The 19,995-nt window shown below is 37.4% G+C and overlaps 3 protein-coding genes across 6 annotated transcripts; 1 reads left to right on the plus strand and 2 right to left on the minus strand.

Annotated features, from left to right (window-relative positions):
- Positions 1-3,955: 3,955 nt before the first annotated feature.
- Positions 3,956-7,947, minus strand: LOC103961645 (superoxide dismutase [Cu-Zn], chloroplastic). Its single transcript, XM_009374220.3, has 8 exons — positions 7,637-7,947; positions 7,054-7,115; positions 6,938-6,977; positions 6,741-6,836; positions 6,618-6,649; positions 6,369-6,444; positions 6,036-6,089; positions 3,956-4,188 (listed from the first exon to the last, which is right to left on the minus strand). The coding sequence occupies exons 1-8, from the start codon at positions 7,908-7,910 to the stop codon at positions 4,163-4,165; spliced, it is 660 nt and encodes a 219-aa protein (XP_009372495.2). The 5' UTR covers positions 7,911-7,947; the 3' UTR covers positions 3,956-4,162.
- Positions 7,948-8,681: 734 nt separating this feature from the next.
- Positions 8,682-15,821, plus strand: LOC103961646. 3 transcript variants are annotated; one of them, XM_048569055.1, is made up of 7 exons: positions 8,682-9,225; positions 9,587-12,469; positions 12,721-12,774; positions 13,154-13,494; positions 13,815-13,906; positions 13,984-14,045; positions 15,137-15,821. In XM_048569055.1, the coding sequence occupies exons 1-4, from the start codon at positions 8,761-8,763 to the stop codon at positions 13,412-13,414; spliced, it is 3,663 nt and encodes a 1,220-aa protein (XP_048425012.1). In that variant the 5' UTR covers positions 8,682-8,760; the 3' UTR covers positions 13,415-13,494; positions 13,815-13,906; positions 13,984-14,045; positions 15,137-15,821. The 3 variants fall into 3 exon arrangements, with proteins under 3 accessions (XP_048425012.1, XP_018506508.2, XP_018506507.2); XM_018650992.2 differs by lacking the exon at positions 13,815-13,906; XM_018650991.2 differs by lacking the exons at positions 13,815-13,906; positions 13,984-14,045; positions 15,137-15,821 and adding an exon at positions 13,581-13,808.
- A 773-nt stretch (positions 15,822-16,594) lies between these two features.
- LOC103961647 (transcription factor FER-LIKE IRON DEFICIENCY-INDUCED TRANSCRIPTION FACTOR-like) lies at positions 16,595-18,310 on the minus strand. 2 transcript variants are annotated; one of them, XM_009374225.3, is made up of 4 exons: positions 17,825-18,310; positions 17,480-17,680; positions 17,105-17,281; positions 16,595-16,916 (listed from the first exon to the last, which is right to left on the minus strand). In XM_009374225.3, exons 1-4 carry the CDS (start codon positions 18,302-18,304, stop codon positions 16,809-16,811), a joined length of 966 nt encoding a protein of 321 aa, XP_009372500.2. In that variant the 5' UTR covers positions 18,305-18,310; the 3' UTR covers positions 16,595-16,808. The 2 variants fall into 2 exon arrangements, with proteins under 2 accessions (XP_009372500.2, XP_048425563.1); XM_048569606.1 differs by lacking the exon at positions 17,105-17,281.
- Between the last annotated feature and the right edge of the window lie 1,685 nt (positions 18,311-19,995).

The raw sequence follows: 19,995 nt of genomic DNA on the forward strand, positions 1-19,995 counted from the left end.
TTACAAATGATATATCTTTATCATAAAATTTTTGTGACTAGATACTGTCCAATCTATTAATCTTTATTTGAAGATTATCTTTACAAACAAAAAAAATCATTCGTATCAGATATTGTTTAATTAGTCATTCAAATGTATCAAACAAATAAACGGTTTATCATTAATATGTTATATAGTACCTATATTGTTGATTGTTTGATACATGTAGATGACTAAACTATATTCGATTCGAATGATTTGTTGTGAGGATAATCTACAAATAAATACTACCATGATTCAGGGGGCCTCTTCTTCTCATTATTCCAATTCTCCACCATGGCTCTCTCATTATTAAGAGATTGAACGGTTTTGATCTTGAAATTTTTACGATACAGATACATTATTTGCAAGTGAGAGAATGAGCTCATTCTCCTAAAAGAGAATACAACATTATCCTTAACTATGCAACATAGAAAAAGAGGATTATAATCATAATTATCATAAGATAAGGAGAATAAAATGACTTGAGGTTTCTCTATAACCACAAGGACTTTGTTTGTGCCAAACTTATACCTTATATAAATTAGGCTCTTACATACATATACTGTACATGGTTACGAGAACCTCTATATAGTTTTATTTGGAGGACACTTTACGGTGAAGACACTTTATGAATATGATACTTCCAAGAAACCCTAAAATAACCATCATTTACTCATATAATTTTCGATTTGAGATATTTGTTGTGAATATATTAGAGGAAATTTTTAAAAAATAGATAAAAGAAAGATCTAAAAAATAGATAGTCCTATCAAAATACAATTAAAATAACCTACAAGATTGTTCCTCAAATAAGCATACATCTTTGAGAAAATTTTCAACTAAAGCTCACTAATACTTTACGTTTTAAATATATATATATATATATATATATATATATATATATTTTTTGGGGTAAATAATAAAAAGCTACCTCAATTATTGGTCTGACAACACTTTCATACCTCATCTTTTAAAAATGACAATGTCATATCTCGTCTTACAAATTTGTGCCAACGTCAGACCTCCGTCAGTTTTTCTGTTAAATGCTGACGTGGCCAGAGATGGGACCCACTCACTAATCCAACTGGATTAAAAAATAATAAAACATATTTGTAATAATTAAATATTCAAAAATTAAAAAAATTAAAAATTAAAAAACTAAACAAATAAAAAAGGCCTAGGGTTGCGAGCCTTCCTTTCTTCCACCCGCACCAACCCTTCTCTCTCTCTTCTCTTTATCTTCTCCATTCTCTCTCTACTCTAACTCCCTCTTCTCTCTGCAACCACAGATGTCAAGGAGGAGAGCAACGGAGAGAGGAAGGAGAAAAGGGTCTGAAGGCAAAGTGAGCGGAGGTGGGAAGGAGAGGAGGGGTTTAGCGGCTAAGAGGAGGGGTTTAGCGGCTAAGAGGAGGAGGAAATCGAGAGGTCGAGAGGAAGAGAGAGGTTGGAGGAGGTGGTGGGGTCGACGGTGAATCAGACGGAGGAGGGACTAGGTGGAGAGAAGGTAGGAGGGTGATGGGTGTGTAGGAGGGGAAGGGGATCTGGGTGTGGGTTTTGCATTTTTGTTTGCTTGGTTGTTTTGGTTTCTTCAGTGGGGTGGTGAAGATGGAGGAGGAGAGGCGGCGGTGGGGTGGTGAAGGAAGGTTGGGTATGGAGGGACTAGGGGAGGGATGGGTCGGGTTGGGAGGTGTTGGTGAGGGAAGGACGAGTGTGAGTGGGGAGAGGGATGGAGGAGGGAGACAGCATCCCAGAGAGAGGACAAAGAGAAGAGAGAGAGAGAGTGTGTGGTGGAGTAAGGTTGGGGGGACAGGGAAGGGTTTGGTGGCTGTCGAACAGAAGAAGAAAAAAGGTTGGTGTGGGTGGAAGGGAAGGCCGGATCCCTTAGGCCATTTTTTATTTTTTTTTAGTTTTTTAATTTTTAATTTTTTTAATTATTAAAAAAAAATATTTTTTAATCCAGTTGGATTAGTGAGTGGGTCCCGTCTCTGGCCACGTTAGGTCTGACATTGACACAAATTCGTAAGATGAGGTATGACATTATCATTTTTAAAAGATGAGGTATAAAAGTGTCGTTGGACCAATAGTTGAGGTAGTTTTTTGTAATTTACCCTATATTTTGAGTACTACAGTGTTAAAAATACAAATTGTATCTTCGTACCTGCCTCATTTCATGACTTAACCACTTTTAGCTCAACCATAAAATAAGCAAATCCTAATCACACTCCAACACATTAGATGGTGGGAAAAGTAGTCTCAGTAATTAGTTTGATCTTCTCCATATTTATCATCTTCTTGTGGATATTAGGCTTTTGTGTTTACATTTTTTAATTTTAAGTGATTTTCAATTAATATATTTATAAAACGTAAAGAGACTAAAATGCCCGTATGTCATTTCCGTCAATCTAAATTAGCAGACTAATAGATGTGTTATTCAATTGCAACGATTAGTAAACAACAGTCACTCTGCGTCGGCTATTATGGCTATTAATAATCCCTCTCCAGATATTTCTGGCTTTAAGCTGCTAGCGAAGGATGTTCGTTTCTTTGCCGAGTTGGTCTCTCCGGTTCAGTTTCAACAGGTTCCAAGATTGTGTAATGGGGTTGCCCATAAATTAGCTAAGTTTGCCATTTCCATTGGTAGTGAAGTTGTTTGGCTTGAGGAGCCTCTTGTCCTTATTCATGATCACCTCTGTCCGGATATTATGTAGTTTGTTATGTTCAATAAATATCGATTCATAAAAAATAAAATAAAAAAAGTGTAAACAACAGTCACAAAAATTGTAGGACTAAATAAAACCTGACCTAAACGATAGAGATCAATCGCGAAATTTAAACCCTATTATATTATTCCCTCGAGCCTAAGATAGGTCCGGCAATTCCGATTGATGAGATGCTTATTAGATCTGGTACAAGAGAAACAGTTTGTTGGCTACACTTACCAGAATGATGGCACGAATCCCACCAGCTACGTGTTGATTAAAAATATTAGCTTAGCCTACTAAGCCTAGTGTGTCTAGCTATTTGTGTAGGACCCCGAGTTAATGTAAAACAACTCGTGATTAAAGTTTACTAATCACTATCAACTAACAAGAAGGTTGGATAGTGTTCATGGTGTCAAGTGTACCCTTCAAAAGAGGGTTCACAAGACAACTATGACAAGTTAGCATAGTCTCAAACAATGTCAATATTGTCGGGCTTGTAACTCTGGTAGCTAAGAGTATTACCTTCTATTCAATTATCAATGTCAATGTGGACTCTCCATTACAATCCGCTAGTAGATCTTTGACAAATTTAATCTACTTATAGGTCTAATTAATTATGAGGTTAAAAGGCAATGGACTTAGAATCAGACGAACAGACAAGTTGTGACAAGAGAAAGCAAGCTGGTTTAGCAGCCCGGCTCCATGCTTGGAAGTTTGTTATGCCACTTGAGGTCCCTTGAACCAGAAAATAGAAGAAACAAAAGGCAAAACTAAGCCTTCTGCTCTTTTATAACTCTTCCTTTGTCCAAAATAGAAGGCCAAAAACGAAACCTCCCTCCCTCCCTCCCTTTCATTACCACCAAACCGAAAAAACAGAACCCGGCGTCTTGCCGCCTAGGTTTTCATGACTGTTTGCACATACCGGTCAGGTAATCAGTCTCGAACTATGCCATTCACAATCCAAATCCGGTGAATTACGGTAACAACACTATAGACTTATGCTCAATCTTATCGAACGGTGCAACTCTAGTTCATTTATATGCATCCTTGCACTCACAGCATGAAATCTTCCATGTGCCATTCTAATTTTATTGAATGCGCACGTAGTTTTGTGCGCATTCGATAAAAGAATGCTATGAAAAGTGAAGAAAATTGTGCTCAATCAGGCATACTCGACTCAAGACTCATGCTCAATCTTATGGGATGAAAGAACATTATAAATCCAATCTCGCTGCTTCCAAAAGTCAATCGCGTGTTCTCCATTTATGTTGCAAACATAGCAACTCAAAGTTTATTAAGATCAAAATACTCCACAAATGTTACGATGAATTTGTCCATAATTTAACATTACACCCTAAATAGTTTAAGTTCTATTTGACAAACTCTAGAACGACAGCAGCCAATTCTACATAGCTGACTGATTGGAAAGGAAGTTCCGATTACACCGGTGTCAAACCTACCACACCTGCACACACAAGATCACAATAAAAAGTGAAGAAAATTGAAGAATTTACAGAAATTACAGAAACAAGCCTACGAGAAGTTACATGTATGCTGCAGTGTTGGAGAACATATTCAAGTTAAAACTCATTGATACAGTGATTATGGGATTCACAAAAGAAAGTTCAACCAATATCGGCACTTGAAGCAGTATGTACCTGTAGATTTAAAGCAACTGTACTTTTTTACGTAAACACACAGCATGTCCAGAAAAACTCGGAAACCATTTTCTTAATTATCATCTGCTTAACCATCCTCCATAGTAATTAACTAGGATATGACTGAAATGCATGTGTCTGAGTGTGTGCCCAACTACAAGATGTCTAGGCCCAGATCTTTTGATGTGGGAATTGGTTCCACGGCCGGGAGAACAACAAATAGTACGCTTAATTTGGTCCATGAAACCATTTTTCACTTGGAAGTGACATTCACAGGACTACAAACTAGCTAAGATGATAAGGGAGAAAGGGGGGGGGGGGGGCGGGGTGGGGTGAGGGGGGGAACCATACACCGCTTCCTTTCTTCCTATGTTGAACATAGCTGTTGTACGCCTAATATAAACCATTACGTGTACCGATAATGTTGTTACCAAAGCCTATCATTTAAAGAGCACCTAAGCAATGGAAAAATAATGAAGAATACGCCGCCGTTACTATGACCGGAACAAAATGCACAAGATACTCACTCTCAACCCAATTCCCTTTGCACTGTTTACTAACTATTCACTAGAACTACAATTTAATAGGAGAGAGAATGAGAGAGGGATTCTCTGAATGGTTCTGAAAACCTCCTTTATGAGGCTAACGATGAGAGAAATTAATCCTAGAATAATTGTAATTGATGACCCATTAAATAAGCAGAACGGCTCCATGAATGCATCTATAATCTATTGCGATCTAGCCATTTATCAACATATAAGTATCTCAGATGACTCCCATACAGAGACTATTTGGCCCAAACCCATGTCTGAGTTCCCAACAAAATATGTCATATTTGAAGTCACCTTATCAATTGGATTATGTCCTTCAAGTATTATAGACTGCAACAGGCATCCACATGCTCGGCCATATAGGAATTTCCACCCATAGGTTGGGACAAAAAAGAATTCATCAACAGATACAAGATTTGCAATTCATCATTCCAACAATTTTTTAGTTAAATTAGTTGGCTGTGTTTTTATTGAAACAATTACAAAGTTTCGGATATAATTCAACAGAAAACATGGCCAGTGTACATTTTTATTTATTGATTTAAAATAATCCATATATACAAGATACGGTAAAACACCGAAGCTAATAATATCAAGGTTTCTCAAGACCCTTATTAAACATGGAATATGTTTAGTGGTTTTGAAAGAGTTACTAATTTTATGCTACACGCACACACAGAAAGACATGCACAAATATAAAAGGTTATCCCTCAAATTTACCCAATAGAACGTTAATAAAAGGTATAATGTTTCCGGAGGCTCTATGCATAACAAACTTGTTGATCACAAATTTCATATGTTATAGCACCTTAACACAAGTTAGTCATGGGCATTTTCTTTTAGTTTATCACTCATCATAAAGGCATACATTAGAGGAAAACCTGTCGTGCTACATCTAATGAAATAATTATGCACAAAGGCCCATGTCTAATGAAATAGTTACCCTATTTCCTGAGAATATTATTCCTCATCATCAATTTATCATATTCTTCCAACTCACAACTAGAAAAAGGAACAACATACAATCTTCTTTCAAACAGTAAAACAGAAAAGGGATTAACAAGAACAGAGAAATAAATTGTAAGTCAAATTTTCTTGCTTACCACATGCCAATCTTCCACCTGCATTGCCAGTGCTCAAACTGAGTTCGTGTCCACCTACAAATGCAAACCAAATGTGATTGAGGAAAGTAATACAAAGAGGGAGGAAGAAACATCAAAGGTGGTAACTTGCTTTTCTACATCCCCCAACAAATGAAAATGGAAGGGAACGAAAAACTTTTCTTGTCATTACCCACCCAAATGGTTTGTTCAAAAGGATAAAAAGAGTTAATTTCCAGTGCCAACCATACACTACCATTGCACGTAAAATTTCTGTACTTATGCTTTAAATGCAGTTACAAGTTTCTTCAACAAGTTGATTATAAACATACTTACCCTTTCCAAGATCATCCTCAAGCTCATGAACGACAAGTGCTCTTCCAATTATAGCATTAGGACCAGTTAATGGTATCTACAAATTTTAGCCAAAACCAAAATCTTAGTAATCAAATACTACTAAGGTGAATACGGTACCAAAAAACATAAAAATGTCAGACACCAAACCAAAACTTGTATGAAGATAAAGATAAACATGCCCTGAAGGTACACACATTCTTATAGGAAAGTATTACCCAAGCTGATTACCTGTTTATCCACGATTGTTGCCTCTGCCACCCCTGCATCCCCACAATAAATCACTTAGTACATTAACTGGATTGTGATATTGGAAAAAAAAAGTTAGAAAAGGGAATTAAAATATGAAATTACCATCAGCATTGGCAACTATGTTTCCCAGGTCACCCGCATGACGGATTTCATCCTCAGGAGCACCATGTGTCAACTGTTTAGGATTGAAATGTGCTCCTAGTAAGGGGAAAAGAAATTAATTAGAATGGCATCAAAATAGAATCACAAATATAACATAATATTATAACCCTAACATTTTAAGCTTAAGTTGATCCTACCTGTGGATATGCATCCATTTGTCGTATCACCATACTCATGCTACACAAGAAAGAGAAACACTTAGAAACAAGTTTACTAATTCACAGATGCCAAAAGCTAATTCAAAAACACTTACCAAGTGGAACCCATGAGGCCCGGGAGTAAGTCCAGTAATACGAACATTCACGGTTGTAGGACCTAAGAACAGTAAAACACAATCAGTCATAAGCAGTCATTGCACCATCAAATGTCACTGAAATTATGAGTGCAGATAACGCAAGTTTCTGAGTACGGAATGCAGACCAATCACACACAATTAAAGGAACAATTGAAACAGCAATCAACTAAATCAAATATAATCCGAGTCTGGGAAGATTTGAGTACCCACACCTTCAAATTATCAACAAATAGAAGTTGAAACTAGATAACAAGAAAATCTACAGATTAAACTATTGCTTTAAGTCCAAACAACCTATTCACTACCCAATATGCAGAATCCAAATTTAGTTTTAAACCGCGAAAAATTCAAACCGACACACAATCTTTTCAACATTTCCATTCTCTTAGACATAAAACAATATGAGATTAAACCTAGCAGAGTTGACCATTTTAGAATATAAACCAACATTCAGCAATAGTATCGAAAACCCATATCAGAGTAAGGAAACAGATATCGATAGCGCAATCACAAATTGAAGGGACAGAGTTAAAGAAGATACCATCGTCTTCTTGGCTCAAGGTAACGACTCCTTCAACACTGGAAGTGCCCTTGAGGACAGCGACGGCTTTCTTGGTGGCGGCGACGACGGTGAGGGGCTTAGGGGCGGCGGCGGCGAAGGACATGGATTGGGATTTGAGTGGGAGCTTGAGGGAGACGCCATGGAAGAAGGAATGAGGAATTGAGCGAGGGTTAGGGTTTTTAAGCTGGGAGAAGAAAGTGGGGGATGAAGGCATCACAGTCTGAGCTGCCATGACCACCGAAGCTGCTTGCATTGTTTGCTTTGGATTGGGTGGTGGCTGGGTGCGGTTGAGATGATAAAATGAGAGTGAGGAGCTGCCACTCGGGCGCTTTTGGTGTTTTATTTGGGACTTTGGTTCCTTCTTTTCAACAGTTTTCGGAAGATTCTGGGTTTAACCGCTCTCCATTTTGTGCCGTAAAAAGTGGTTACCTTTGTATTGATACCATTTCGGACCCAAATTTTTATTCTTAATGTTTTTAGTTTTAATTTTGGGATAGCGAAAATCAAATTCAGAGTTCCAAATGGTGAAAATTCTTTACCAATTGAGCTACAAACGATATTAAGTTAATTTTTATGTTTGGATACCAACCAAAAGATTTCACCTTTATGTCGTTACTATTGGAACATAAATTAGCCCAAATCACTTGACAAACACTTTAGCGTAACAACTTGGCCTTTAACTAAAAAAAAATTCGCCTCATTTATGGCTGTGCTCAGATAGCAAATCAGGATTGAATGTGGCGTCTAATGAGGTGATACTCGGTGGTCGACAAGGAATCGGATGGATTGCCTGGAATTGTGTCCGTAGAGAAAGCAGTAGAAGCTTCTGGTTTCAAATGATGTGTTTTTATTTCGGCCCAACTGTTTTTGGGCTTTTTTTTGTTTTTGTTTTGTTTTAGGCCCATTTTTGTATGTTTATATGTTAGCTTCGATATTTTGTTTATATGTTACCAAAAAATAAAAAAATAAAAAAATGTTGTGTGATTCTCACGGTCTTATATTTCACTTTATAGGTTCCTCCGTTTCCTCTGTATCCGTTGTCAATGGAAGTCCAAATAAACCAAACCAAATAACCAGAATCCTGGAGCTTCCAATTTGCATCCATGGGCACCCCCAACCCAAACCTAAACCCATCATCCATGCGGGTCCTAGTCCGCCCACCTCCTACACCCACCGCCAAACCCACTTCCAATTCACCCACCCAAACCCTTCCGCTTCCCTCCTCCGCAGACCCTCCCTCTTCCGACGGTGTTGTCGTCGTGGGCTTCATTGGCCGGAGCCCCGACGACTCTGCTCAACTCATCAACCGGATCCTCGACTCCAACGTGTTCGGGTCGGGCAATCTCGACAAAAGCCTCTTTCTTGACAAAGAGGAGCTCAGGGACTGGTTTAGGTGGCGAAGAATCAGTTACTTCCATGAACAGAAGAAGGGCATTCTGTTTTTGCAGTTCTGCTCTATCCGGTGCCCCGCCGTGGCTGATGGGTTCTCGGATTCCAGGTCGGGTTTTGACTCTTCAGTGGAAGAGCATGACTTTGGGGACCTTCAGGCGCTGCTCTTCATGTTCTCTGTAAGTTGTTGCTTTTTTGGTTCTCTCTCTTTTTCTTAGAGGAAGCATTTCAGTTCAGATGTTGGGATTGTAATATGTTATGGTGTAGTACAGAAATTAACAGAAATGGATTCTATAATTGTGTATAAACATCGGAGTATTGCAAAAAATCTGTGTGAAAATTTTGCAGACAACGGGTTTCGTGGGCATTGTTTTGTATCTAGTTGCTAGTACAAGAACTAATCTGTACTCAGTACATGACCAGTTTTTGTATTGGAGCAGTTAGAATTTTGAAAAGGAAGTTTTGGGGTTTTAATGTTTAGGAGATACGAATGTCGGTGAATGGTTAATTTAACTGTGATTAACCCAATGAGTAATGCAGGTTTGCCATGTAATAGTATATATTCTGGAGGGATCACAGTTTGATTCGCAACTCCTACAAAAGTTTCGAGTGTTACAAGCTGCCAAGCATGCTTTGGCTCCGTTTGTGAGATCTAGAACTGTGCAGCCAACTTCGTCCAGGCCACCTTCAACGTCATCCTCACGGCCTACCACATCCGCTACCTCCACTAGCAATTCTTCTCAAGGTAGAAGTGGTGGCATCTTGACTCGCAATGCTTCTTCCATTTCACTTATGTCAGGTTTAGGTTCCTACACTTCTTTGTTCCCAGGACAGTGTACCCCAGTCACACTGTTTGTTTTTATTGATGATTTCTCTGATGCGCCAAATCCCAGTTCTAATCTGGAGGAGTCAGCAGATACATCCTCACTTAATCAATCGTCTAGTGTGAGCAGTTTAGCAAGGCCAAGCTTGCCTGTTAAAGGTTCGGGTTCAGTGGTTGTGCTTGCCCGCCCTGTGAGTAAATCTGAGGGCAGTTTTCGGAAGAAACTGCATTCATCCCTTGAAGCACAGATTCGTTTCTTAATTAAGAAGTGTAGAACACTCTCAGGTTCTGAAAGCAGTCATGCGGGGTCAAGAAGCGGGGGTGCTTCAAATTCAGCACCTTTATTCTCCCTTGATGCATCAAGGGCTGTCCTATTGTTAGATAGGTCTACGAATCAGAGAGGTGAATCTCTTGAATTTGCCACAGGACTTGTGGAAGATGTTTTGAATGGGAAGGCAACCTCAGATTCTCTTCTGCTTGAAAGTCATGGTCAGAATGCAAGCAAAGAGGATATCATATCAGTCAAGGATTTTATTTACAGACAATCTGATATTCTAAGAGGCAGGGGGGGACCGGTAAATAATTCCAGTAGTGGTTCAACTGCTGGTGTAGGTATGGTTGCTGTTGCTGCAGCTGTTGCCGCTGCATCAGCTGCATCTTCATCTGCTGCATCTTCATCCGCTGCATCTGGAAAGACGATGTCTACTCCTGAACTTCCAAATTTCCAAATTTGGTTATCTTCCAGTCAACAAATTCTTGATGGAGTTCTTTCTGCAAAAGGTGGGTGCTTATATGAAACTGAAATTAGCAAACGAAAACTTCGGCTAAGAAACACTGTTCCACAGCAGGCTGAAGGAGTTTCTTCAAAAGGTACGGATCCTCTAGATTTAGCAGTATCTTGCCTGGAGAATGGTAAAAGGCTAAACACAAAATTTTCAATTTTGTGGTGTGAAAGGACTCTTCCAGCTGCTAAAGAGGTTTATCTCAAAGACTTGCCTGCTTGTTACCCAACTTCACAGCATGAAGCCCATCTAGAGAAGGCTTTGCAAGCTTTCCATTCAATGGTGAAAGGACATGCAGTGCAACAGTTTGCAAAAAAGTTGGAGGATGAATGCACATCCATCTGGAAATCTGGAAGGCAACTGTGTGATGCCGTTAGTTTGACTGGAAAACCGTGTATGCACCAGAGACATGATGTTGAAGCTAGTGAATCACTTTCAGGAGTTCCTGTGAAGCAACATTCCAGTGGATATGTTTTCCTTCACGCATGTTCTTGTGGTCGTTCACGGAAGCTAAGATCTGATCCTTTTGACTTCGAGTCAGCAAACATTACTTTCAATTGCTTCCCAGATTGTGACAAGCACCTTCCCACACTTCAACTGCCTGAAGTAAGCAATACAGGCCCTATTCAACCTTCCTCATGGAATTTGGTCCGCATTGGTGCTGCAAAGTACTATGAACCTTCTAAAGGCTTGCTTCAAAGCGGGTTTTCTTCCACTCAGAAGTTTCTTTTGAAATGGATAATACATTTGGGAAAGCAGAAAAGCCTGAATGAGTTACCTACCAGTGCAGTGCAACAAGGTTCAGTAGTTAGGTCAGAATCCAACCTCAAGTTTGAATCTAAAGCTGGTGTGCAGTTGTACACAGGGGAGTTAAAATCTGGAGTAGCAAGTCATAGAAAACCTGCAGAGGACGTAGTGTCTGATGATAATAAAATCAGTTTTGGGAAAGGTCTTCCCAATTTTACCATGCGTAAAGCTTTTTCTGAGGTTGTCGCTGGAACAGCGACTGTAGATTCAGGATTTCCTCCTATCCAGCCGAGGAAAAAGTCTTCATTGGGTTTAGATAAGATTATCAAGAAAACTAGGACAATGGATCAGCGTGTAGAACGGACTAGTGATAATGGAAATCGGAAATCTGAAGATGTTTTATCTGTTCAGGAAAACTTTAGTGAGACCAACAGCACAAATGGTGACCCCTATCTACAGATAGGTAGTAATGTAGTTCCTGTTAACCTGAATAGCGGTGAAAAGTTCAAAATGAACCCTTCTTTAAAACAGGTAGTAGTGTATGTTGGATTTGAGCATGAGTGCCCCCATGGCCACCGTTTTCTATTAAATCCAGAGCATCTTCATGAGCTTGGGTCCTCATATCAATTGCCTGAAGAATCTCAGGAAAACTTAGACCATAGCCTGCTGGATAATTCGAAAATGAGTAGGAATGGTTTCCATGGTAAAGTTCAGCGCAATTCAAATAGGATTGCTACTGCTACCGGTGCAGATAAGGAGAGACATGTAACTAAGTCAAAAGAGATAGTAACTATTGGTAATCTGCATATAGATGGGCTAATGCAGTCAGGACCAGGGAAGGAGCAGAATCACACATCTTTTAATGCATCTCCAGTCCAGAATTTGTCCAAACGTCTTGAAGGGAGCTTTCAGTCGATTAGCCTTGATGATGGTGGATGTGCTTTCTCTATGTTGAATAGAAATTTACCAATCTATATGAACTGCCCACACTGCAAGCTCTCTAGGGATAAGCAAAATTCACTGAAGACGAAGTTTGCTGGCACAATATCACAGCTTCAAAGGGTTTTTGTGGTATGGAATGTTTCTTATAATCCATTTTTCTCATTACATTCTACAGATAGTTAATAAGTAGGTTGTTTTAGTCATTAAGCTTATTGCTTTGGATTGGCTATCTACAAGGTTTTTCCTATTACATGCATTTAAAATATGCAGCACCATTTTTAATATCCAGAATATGCTATACCTAACCTAACTAAAGGAGGTTTGGTTTTATGCTAATGTTTTTCTCCCTTACCGATGCTCACTAAAGATTCTGCTTGTAGGTCACACCTCCCTTTCCAGTGATATTAGCTACTTGCCCAGTTATACAATTTGAGGTATTTCTATCTCCCTCCTCAATTATAGTATGCATGACCTTAATGATATTGCCTACCTTAATTTATTGGTATATTTTATTTTACAATTTGACACCTGAAGAGTTAGAATTGACACCTGAATAGTTAGAATTCTCTAAGCTTAATAAATCAATTTGCTAGTATCTCTCGGTTCAGTTTCTGTTTCAGAATCACAAATCCTTCATGTTGTTTATTATTGTTGTTCAGTGTGCATGTAACACGCACCTGTTCATTGTTGCTGTTTTTATTCTTACAAAATGTATTGCTAGTTCTACACAATTTTTCCCCTTTTTTCTTTATTAGATATTTCTTACAAACTTAAATCTTTGTTCTCATGTTATTGCAATCATTTTACTTGCAGGCATCATCTCTACCTCCCTCAATCCCAGAACGTGAGCAGAAGTTGCAGTTCAACCTCGGATCCCAAGTGGTTCTACCTCCAGAGAGTTTCATTACCCTTAGGCTCCCATTTGTGTATGGTGTGCAACTGGAAGATGGAAGTTTACATTCTCTTGGTTGTTTCGAACATCAACCTGAAGTAACCGCTTGGATTACAAAAGGGACAACATTGCAGGTCATGTCCAAGAGAAACTGTGTTGGTCAAGATGGAGTTCTAACATAGTCAGAATTGTATATCTTAGGATTTAGCTTTGTCCTTGCTGAGTTTGTAAAGGCAGATTTAGTTGGCTCCATTACGGTCAGGTCAGTACCTGCCATTTCTAAATTTTTTTATAATCATTTGTTTTATTTTTTGTTTTATGGATTAAACTTACCCATGTTTAATGCAGATTCGGGATTAGCCAAGTTGTATAGAGCATTTTAGTAAGCATAAACATTAGGCTGAATGTTTTGCATTGGTGGCCAGGATAGTTAAGTTATTGTCGATCTGATAGATGATATGAGCGTTCGGTTGGATAGGGCTGGATGACTATACAGAATTTCATCTTTGATCCCAAACGGTTGGGATCTGTTAATCTTCTGAAGTTATAATTTGAACCTGATGATTGAAGATATTCATGCAGGCTAAAATTTTCATCGATATACATGATGTTGCATATGGTGATTGATAAATTTCAACCTCAAAACTCACATGAGCATTCTCATTTGCAGCCAGGTATTGTTTTTGGTGACGTCATTTCAGTAAAACTTACTAATAGTTCTTTAATCTTTTCTGGTCTGCCTGTTTTCCAGGAACTGTTTGATTCTTGAACCTCTAGGTGGCTGGTGCTTGAGCGAAGCTTTTCAGAGCCGTGGTATGCTCTCTGGTCTTTATTTTATCCTCTCTTACACTGGAATGGCGGTTCCTTCTATTTAAAACTTAAAAATCAAATGCTACTTCTCATGATCTGGATTCCATCATGTGGTTAACTTCGGGTCCTACAGGCCATCAGATCCAAAAATGTTATTCCATTTTATCATGTTAATTTTTTTTCTAAAAGAAAACATGATAGTAATATGTAGATAGAAGATGTTTAATCTTATATTTTATTGTCTTGTCGCATTAAAGTCGACTTGACTCTATCGTTCTATGTTTTGGGATACCGTGTTCCAGTTCTGTTCTGTGAACGACAAAAATTCACGTTTGTCACTTTGCACATATCAAAAATGCAAATCTAGACCTATGGTTTTTGAATTTTGAGAATCATATAAATAAGTTTCGTATGACCCAAACAAGTTATTAAAACAACCAACGGGGGCTCAGTGGGAGTGGCTGAGGCACATCGATTTGTCCTCTGGTCGTATTTTTAAACCTCAAGGTACCTCATTAGCGATTGCCAGTGTTTCCTTCCCCCAAGATTGTAGGGTTCAGTGGAGGGCCCCAGTTTATAATCCGTGTCAGAACTACAGTGCCCTTGTCATCAAACAGATGCCATTTTGAGAACCTGGTTCACGGTTCAACTTAAATTTCATACTAGATGAATTAAGAAGAAAATATGAGAAACTAAGAAGCAGTAGCATCCCTTCTCCTTTCTATTCAGTTTTATCTTTTCTTCAGTTGTAAAGGCTATCAAAGCTGAATTTGAATTGTATGTAGGATTGAACTAGGGTTTCAAAATCAGTCCTCCATAGTTCCATTGATCATATTTTTTTTTTACAGCGGGAACCCAATATATAGACCTGAAGTTTACAAAGATATAGACTATAGAGAGATAAGAAGACATCAGGAGAGAGAGAGAGAGAGAGAGAGAGAGAGAGAGAGAGAGAGAGAGAGAGAGAGAGAGAGAGAGAGAGTACTCTGAGATTTATAATTACAACTTATAGCTTGTTTCTGTGTAATTGCAAATATATGTAGATCCTGTGTTATATTACATATTGATAACATAAGGTCATACTTGTGTGACAGTTCACTCTTTATTTATGCTTGCTTAAGAAGCTATGCATGCCGCTGGATGCCCTGGATTTCGGCTGGCCCGTAATCCTTGTTACAGTATGGTTGTCATGCCAAAATATACGGGCAAATTGTGGCGGTGTTGTGACGCTTCCATATCTTGGAAGGAGCTTTTGCGCAGTTGCACTAGATGGTCACCATGATGGATGTGGTTGCAATGTCAATTTGGGCAATCTTACTTCTCTCACTATACTAATAGTTAGCCAATCATTTAAAGCATGTTTGGGATTGCTTTCAGAAGGCTCACGAGCGAGCGTAGTGGATTCAGGGATCGTGAGTGATCTTCCTCTTCCTCCCTGTTTGACATGTTCACCACTCAATGTACCAGTCCATTCGCGGTTCAATGCGACGCCTTCAAAAAGACTTTGAATCTAGAAATTCCAAGTGCTAATTGCACTAATTCCCCAACTTTTATTAGTGTTGTCGAGGGTGATGCAAAACGTATTGGTTGATGTATTGTTGGTGTATTCTGCACCGGCCTCTGATGCAAAACTTCAGAGAGGATTCTTTGGCTTCTGTTTGGCACTCTCTGGAATCCTTCCAAATTTGGAATCACGGTTTCGTTTTGATCGCCTTTTTTTTTATCTAAATCTAAACTACATATTAATAATAGTAATAGAATTTTTTTTGTTAACTAAAAGAGGGTGCAAAATTTATTTAGTTTTATATCACAACAAAAAAGTTAAAGGGTAATACTGTAATTTTATAATATAAAATTTTGCTGTTTCTTGTTTAAACCTCATTTACAAGTAATTTTAACACTTCTAATTTAAAAAAAATAAAAAAAATTAAACCTCTCTCACCCTTTCCCCATTCCTCTCTTCCTCTCTTCTTTAAGTTTAAAAACAAATATAAAAAAATTCACACTCACTGTACTGTTCATAGATAAGAATCGTTCTCGAAGTTTCATTTATAGATCATTCATAAAAAAAAAAAATGTATGTCGGTGGTGATGCGGACGACCTCCATATTAGAGCTCAGTTACAATCACTAACTCATCAACTTTTGTTATTATTTATTTTTTGTTAGCTGAAGTATTAGAAGAGGGTCAATTTACACGTTATGAAGAAATGGGTGTCAAATAGCAAAACACTCAGGTGTCAAGAACCACTATCGGTTTAAGTATATTGAAGAAAGATTTTCCAGACTAAATCACTAATATATCATTTGTGTCGTCCATTTAATTATAACACAGAAAACTGGTAATATATGACGTTATACTAAAAAAATTTCTCGACGACCCTCCAGCAACCTTTTAGCTCTTCAGTTAAAGCTCTTTGTCTACTATCATCATCGATTTGTATATTTGACTTACACCTTAATCATTATTATTATTACAGGAAATTAATACCATATTCGGAAATCTAAAAACATATTTCTAGATAAGAAACAATTTATTAGATAGAATAACACAAAAGAAATATTATACATGTATCGATGGGCGTCGAAGATGGTTGAAAATGATAAATTACAAAGCATAAATTGTTCTCGTTGCATGCATGCATGTGTTCATGGCTCTTTGGCAAGTAGAAACCTATATAACTAGACCTTTTTGTTACATTCTGCTTTATATGAAAACTTGGGTTAATTTAAATACTCAGATTACAACATACATGCATATGAGAGATTAGGCTGAGAATCCAGAAGCCAGTTTAAAACCTTGGTTAAGAAAAGCACCCGTGACCCAAAGTTTCAAATTTGGCAGGTTGACGACGTCCTGCTCGCATTTCTTTACCTGTTTTTGACAAATATTAACAATTAGGTAATTAATAAGAAGGACAAAGACTGAACACTTGACGACATCGAGAGGGTAGCAATTTTAACACTTATCTTTTATACCTTGTTTTTAAGTAGTGTATATGTAAAATTAGAAGTGTAACAATTGCCAACAGATCAGAGAAAGTAAAACATATTTATACATACATTCAAAGCAAATGTGATTTCAAATCTGTCAGCTGAAACTGTGTTTAAGTTAGAACTTTGAACATCAAAGCTTGTTAGGGATTCAAGTGCCTTGTAAAGTGATATGGCCACTCCTCCTCCCTTGTTGCATGCCACCTTCACATAAAACCCTTTTTCCTCCACTTGAGACACGTCTATCTGCAAACTAGTTATTTTAGTTTCAACAATTTTGCACAAATTGATTGTTGGAACAATCAGAGATTGTTGTTATATGACCATATTGTTAACCACCTCTCTAATACAAGTGGGTCCTACATACATAAGTGAGTCTGTCTTTAGTAAACCGGTGGTTAGAAAGATGATTAATAGACGTGGTACAAATAACATTACTCTAACCTGAAGGATGCCCTTAGAAAAGAACTGGTCATTGTTTGAATCTTTATTAGGTTTGGTTAATCCTTCCAGATGTCCTTCTCGATCATCTGCTCCGGCTAAGGATGCTTCAAGGCTTGCAATCTCAGCTTTCAACTTCTTAGCCTGCTGTTGCAAGTCTTGTACATACAATACAGAATCTCCAACAATGGAGGCCTTATCCATCTGTGTATATACATCTCCAACATATTAAACAACAATCATGCACACATAACTTTTGTTCTTCAAAGATAGTTTCCGCAAAAGTATATAAAGTTCTTAAGCCTGTGTACGCATTTACAAGTTTTGGATTGGATATGTATTCTTTACCTTGGTTATGTTAGGAACTAAAGACCGCAATGCATATAGCCTTTCCTTCATGCTCCCCCTCCTCTTCCTCTCCGACACCAAAGTCCGCGACCGGTCAACCTTTTGCCTCTTCGTTGTTGTCATGGTTGTGGTTGTTCCAGACGAATCTTCCCCGTCATTATAGTACTCTTCTTCCCCGCCTTTCATTTCTCCATCAAAATTTGGTGTAGCAAACAAAGAAGTAGTTGGATCGGATACAATTACATCATTAAAACCAAACATAAGACCTGGTGGAGTAGTAGAACCAGCTTGACCAAACAGGCTATAATCATCAAAGCAGCCATTCATCATAAGGTCAGGATCAAAATTAGCCGCTGGATCTTCACCGTCACCGCGAATAATATCAATGAATTGATCAAAGTTTGCATCATCTATGAAGTCTTGCAACTCAAAATTGTTGATGTTATGACCTCCTTGATGATGGTTTCCCAGCGAATCCATATAGCTTTTCTTTGTTTGGTAGTGAGTTGTAGCTAACCGTGTCTTAAAATATACTTATATAGATATTGAATTCGTAGAAGTAAAGTTCATATTTTTCTCAAGTGTGAAAGGAATCAGATGCGGTTTCTAAGGTGCTGGAATTCTTATTGTATAGATTAATGCTAGGAAGACCAAATTTTAAACTAAATTTTGTAAATCAAATGATGTGAACGTTGATGAGCGGATTATTACTTAAGTGTTGATTAATGTGTTTATTTATTATTGGTGACACATCATTTAATTTGCAAATTTGATTTAAGATTTCCCTAGTATTAGCCATTTATTTAACGTTTGAAGGAGCTGACAAAACTACAACAAATCATTGCCTCTTAATAAGTACAAATGTTTTTGTCATATACTTAAAGACTAAATGATGTAATTACTATGAAGGAATGTAATTATTTTTGTCTTATTTTCTTGTAAGATTTTATTTCCTATTGTAAATAGATTAGAAGTTATTGTTTTCCTTAGAATTGTATCTCTATATATGTAACTTCACAAAGAGAAGTATAAGCATCAAAGTTTTGAACTGAAAGTAACTCTAATAAAAGATTAAGAGCATGTTTGGGATTGTTTCTAGAAGCGTTATATCTCATTCGAATAACTAAAATCACTTTTTGAATTTTGACAAAAAAAATTTAGAAATTATGGTCATAGAATCTCAAATTTCTAGTGCTTTCTAATTAAGCGTTTGAAAGGTTTTCTAATGAAAGCACATCTAGCATATCTAAATGTTTTTGTATTACCATGGTTAGTCTATTGTGTGGCTTGCCTCAAAACTCTCACCCACTAGGTTTCGTTTGTTCCTTGCTAGAAATGGATTTGAATAAATAACTTACCATAATGAAGGTAAACGTGCTTGATTTTTTTCGTTTTGAGGGATTAGAAGTGAGTCAGACATGAAGAAAACTAATATCATCTAACCTCCTTTTTTGTGGGAGAATGTTTTGTGTAAGTTTTCTTAATGAGAGTAACCTATCTTATGACTTCAAGTTGGTTGCAATAATTTTTTTTCATTTCTTATTAAATACCTTGAATATTTTATATTATCCTTTCTCACTCTAATCGTTAATGGCTAAATGAGGCCTTAGAGAGTTGAATATGCTTGTAAAGTATTGCTCTGTATCAGATTCAACGGAAATTTATTAAGTTGTCAAATATTTTAAAATTTTTAGATTTAAATTAATATAATCTTATGATTAAGCAAAACTGTCTTGATCAGTAGATGACTAAGAAAACATTTCTATATACATATATTAAAGACTAATTAAAGAAATCTTATTTCTTACGATTACTCCACGTGTTTAGTCAACTCCCAACAAATCTTTTTTCTATGTCTTATGAGATATTAATTTATACCTATAGGCTGTTAATTAGCTTATCCAATGCCCTCCCAAGTGATTGTCAACAAAGTAAGAGGTTCCATGAATTATGTATTCGCCTCGTACAAACTTCTCATTTTATTATTTCCGCAAGGAAACTTTCTGATTCAGTTACTCTCTTTGCTCGATTCAGTGTGCCGTTGAACGCCTACAACAAGTACTTTTCACTTTCCAGTCTTTGTATAATTTATCAATTTAAAACACTTAATGCCGCTACTCAGTAATATGATTTAGTAGTATTGATCTTCATTTGTAAGTGAAAGGTCTTTG

The sequence above is a fragment of a genome, unplaced genomic scaffold (genome assembly GCF_019419815.1).
Source record: "Pyrus x bretschneideri cultivar Hongxiangsu unplaced genomic scaffold, Pyrus_bretschneideri_v1 Contig5, whole genome shotgun sequence".
Lineage (NCBI taxonomy): Eukaryota > Viridiplantae > Streptophyta > Magnoliopsida > Rosales > Rosaceae > Pyrus > Pyrus x bretschneideri.